Source organism: Trypanosoma theileri (genome assembly GCF_002087225.1).
Source record: "Trypanosoma theileri isolate Edinburgh chromosome Unknown TM35_Tth_10_V1, whole genome shotgun sequence".
Classification (NCBI taxonomy): domain Eukaryota; phylum Euglenozoa; class Kinetoplastea; order Trypanosomatida; family Trypanosomatidae; genus Trypanosoma; species Trypanosoma theileri.
The window spans coordinates 579,689-583,779 of NW_021639852.1; the positions used below are offsets into that span (position 1 = coordinate 579,689).

The window sequence follows — 4,091 nt, forward strand, 5'->3', positions numbered from 1 at the left end:
ACCACCACCAACATTAACAGCGAAGCACCAACCACCACTCCATCTCCTCTAACCGACCCACCGATCAGCAAGATCGCTCCCACTATGCAGATGAAGACTAATGTTGACAGCAGTGTCAGTCCTGTGTGGATGCGCACTGCAGCACCGCTACTGATTGTAGTGGTTGTGTTGTTCTCCGCTACCCTGTACTGAACAGTGGGACTCATCTGAGGTCAAATAATAAAAATAATGGTTAAAATAATATAATAATAATAGCGTACATCCCCCATGGGTGAATAAATTAATAATGTGTTTACTAGCTTTCTCTTTTAATTCGAATATCTTTTTTTTTCTTTTACATTTATGTGTGTGTGATCTTTTTCTAATAATTCCATTACTTGCTTTTCCCGTTGTGTGTGCAGAAAACTGGGCTGTTCTACTCACTGACGGTATACATCTCTTGCTAGTACACACAGATGTGTGTGTGCAGTTATTTAATGCATAAACTAGAGCCATGGAGTATTGTGTGTGTGTGTGCATGGTCTTGCACTGTAATAATGATGATGAACTGCTTTTTTGCAGTGGGGGAAAACAGGAAATAACAATAATAACAGATGAGTTTATATTAATAATTGCGTATATACACACATATAGAGTTACACCCATAGTTGGTGTATTTCTATGTTTACTTGGTAAATTGGGCTAATGGTTAATATTTCTTTGTTTGCTTGTGATTTGCTTGGGTCATTGTGTGCTTTCCCCTTCACGGTTTTTGGTAATCTGTTTTATAAGAGCAAAGAAAATAATAGTAGTTAATAAAATTTGTATTCTTATGTACTTGAACACACCAACATACCCAGTGGTCTGTGAGTTATTTTTGTGCGGTTGGTCCTCTTCTTAATTTGTTGTTTTTGTTCACGTTTTCTTTGCTTGTTCACTGTGTGCTTTCTCCTGCATTGTTGTGTGTTGGAGTGTTTTGTGCGGTGAGAAAAAATGATAAAGAATACATAAGTATATTTGTAATTGTGCTTGTTCCTACAGAAGAAACACTGTTATGTATTTCTGTGCTGTCTACTTTTAATGGTTGTACTCTTTAATTTCTTTTTTTCTTTTTGAGGGGTTAATTGGGATTATCTGTTTGTTATTGGGTATTGTGTGCGTTTTTATTTTAATTTGGGTATTATCTGAGTTATGGTTGCAGCTTTCTGCAATGTGTGTGTCTCTCTTCTGTAATTATTGAGTGATGTTTGTTTTGTTGTGTATTCTTATTTTCTTGTTTCCATTGATTCACTTTGTTTCTGTTTTCCTATCTGGCTTTTATTTTTCTTTAAGCGATTGAAGTAAGACTACTGCAAGAAGTATTGTAATGGTAATGATGCGCTACGTGCTGTGTATCCTCGCTCTCCTGCTCTCATGTGCGTGTGTGCACGTCCTCGCTGAAGAAGTGCCTGCCGCCGATCTTTCCGACCAAGTCCCTGATACGGAGAGTGAGACGAAGAATTGCACTAATGGTAGTGGTGTGGTGTGACTCAGGTCATCCTTTGTTTCCTTTTCTTTTTCTTTGCATACATCCACACTACAGTCTAACTAATCTTTTACCTGTTGAAATTCTCTTTTTTTTTGTTTTGTTTCTTAATGTTAATGTGTTTTGTATGTTTTTGCTCTCTGTGTTTTTATCCTATAATAATTATTATTGCTACTCCATTATGTGTGTGTGTGTTCTTGGAGACTCTCTCTGTGTGTGCACCTGGGCTTGCACTGTGATGGTAATGAACTGTTTTTTGCAGTGGAGGAAGAGAAAGGAAATAAAAATAATAACAGATGATTTATATTTATAATTGCTTGTATACACACATATATACTTACACCCATAGTTGGTGTATTTCTGCGTTTACTGGGTAAAGTGGGCTAATGGTTAATATGTTTTTGTTTTCTTGATGGTTTTGCTGGGTCTCTGAGCCTTTTTAAAGATATTTGTGAGTGTGGGCTTTTTTTTTGTTTTTACTCTTACTGAGGTTATTGCGCTGTATTGCTTTTTTTAACTGGTAGGTTTTTCTTTGACGATGTGAGTTTCCATAGTGGTAATCGATTTGCGTGTCCTAACATGTTTGATACTTCATTTATTTTCTTTACTTTTTGATTGTCTTTCTTTCTAGATCAGTGTTTTTACGTGAAACAAACCCCTTGTCTCTTTCTCATGATGATGATGCGCCGTGTGATGTGTGTGTTGGCCGTTGTGCTGTGCTGCCCCTGCGGGTATACCATGACGGCTGCTGCTGCTACTACTACCGCTGGACAACCGAAGGCGGTGATGGCCAACTCTGTTTATAGTATTAGTGATACGGCCCAGATTCTCTTTGTTAACTTCGACCATGATAAGGCTTCTTACCGCAAGGACTGTGCGAATAATTCTGCTGCCCTTATTAATGGAAAAAAGTGTTCGGAGGTGTTAAAATCTCTTGAAGCTAAACCTTCACCACCTCCAGGGAATAACGTTCAACCAGGCTCCCATAACAATCCAGGACAACAGACAAGGGAAGATGGAGGAGATACAACGATTGAAGGACAAGGGGACAGAAATTTAGGGACGCAAGAGGGTGCATCAAAAGATGCTAGCAGTCCCCCTGAGTCTGCAAGAAATAACCGAGAAACAGTTACTGATGCGACAACAGCACAAAGTCAAAATCAGGAGTCTAGTACAGCATCACAGGTTAATCAAGGAACACCGAGCAACACATCTGATAATAACACTACACCTGGCAACTCTAATTCTAACCAGCAACCATCTTCTGCAGGGGCAAGTGCGACTGCCGCATCAGAATCACAAGAAAACAATTCCACTACTCCGTCAAGCCACGAGAACACTACCACAGAAGCACCAACCACCACTCCATCTCCTGCTCCTGTTCCTGTAACTGACTCACAGATCAGCAATATCGCCTCCACTGTACATAAGAACAAGGCTAATGTTGACAGCAGTGTCAGTCCTGTGTGGATGCGCACTGCAGCACCACTTCTGATTGTGGCTGTGTTGTTCTCCGTTACTGTGTACTGAACGGTGGGACTCATCTGAGGTCAAATAATAATAATGGTTAAAATAACATAATCATAATTGCGTACATCCCCCATGGGTGAATGAATTAATAATCTGTTTACCAGCTTTTTCTTTTAATTCGAATATCTTTTTTTACTTTTATGTGTGTGTGTTCTTTTTTCTAATAATTCCATTACTTGCTTTTCCCGTTGTGTGTGTGTAGAAAACTGGGCTGTTCTGCTCACTGAGGGTATACATCTCTTGCTAGTACACACAGATGTGTGTGTGTGCAGTAATTTAATATACATAAACTAGAGCCATGGGGTATTGTGTGTGTGTTTGGCTCTCTATTATTTGGGTAATGTGAGGTGTTCTCTTTTTTTTCTATTAAGGGGTACATATTATTATACAAGCGGGCTATTCCTTTTTTGTTTCTTACTGTGTAGTTGCTGCTTCTCTCTCTCTATCCCACTGTGAGTATTTGTACACTGCATCCACTCATTATGTGTGTCTCTTTTTCTTCCTTCTTCTTTTTCCTTTTTATTTTTCTCACTCTATCCATTAGACCTGTGATTTCAAGTGACGAGAACAACAAGAAGAGTGACGCTAATGATAACGAGGATGATAAACCTGTGTTAACTAATCCCGCTGCTTCTGGTGGTGGTCGAGTAGGTCTGAAGTTATTGCAAGATATGCATAACGCCCCCTCTAGTTCTTCTTCTTCTTCTATTCCAATGTCTACTGTTGTGGAGCCACAGAAGTTGCGTGTAGTGGAGGATGACACTCCTCTCTCTTTTTGGGTGGTTTCATGGCAACTTCTGCAGAGACCATCTTGAACAGTGCCCATAATGTGCGACCAGGTGATATTATGTGTCTTCGATGTCCTCCACCAACAATGACTCGTCATTTGTCTGTTCATTCTGTTTCTCCGGTTGATGTTGTTGCTGCTGCTGTTGCTTCTTCTTCCGGTTCTTCTAGTACTGCTGGCATGCAGTTTGTGAAGGAGACGGATCTCACCGAGGAGGAGAAGCTGTACGGTAAGCGTCTCTCTCTTGTGATATGCTGCTGGAGTTGTTTG

At 39.9% G+C, this 4,091-nt stretch overlaps 2 protein-coding genes across 2 annotated transcripts; both read left to right on the forward strand.

Moving 5' to 3' along the window:
* Nucleotides 1-2,176: 2,176 nt before the first annotated feature.
* On the forward strand, nucleotides 2,177-3,034 carry TM35_000103000 (uncharacterized protein; the record flags this gene model as incomplete). The annotated part of the gene is made up of 1 exon (XM_029024791.1): nucleotides 2,177-3,034. The coding sequence occupies one exon, from the start codon at nucleotides 2,177-2,179 to the stop codon at nucleotides 3,032-3,034; it is 858 nt and encodes a 285-aa protein (XP_028884098.1).
* Nucleotides 3,035-3,516: 482 nt separating this feature from the next.
* On the forward strand, nucleotides 3,517-3,849 carry TM35_000103010 (uncharacterized protein; the record flags this gene model as incomplete). The annotated part of the gene is made up of 1 exon (XM_029024792.1): nucleotides 3,517-3,849. One exon carries the CDS (start codon nucleotides 3,517-3,519, stop codon nucleotides 3,847-3,849), a length of 333 nt encoding a protein of 110 aa, XP_028884099.1.
* Nucleotides 3,850-4,091: the final 242 nt, after the last annotated feature.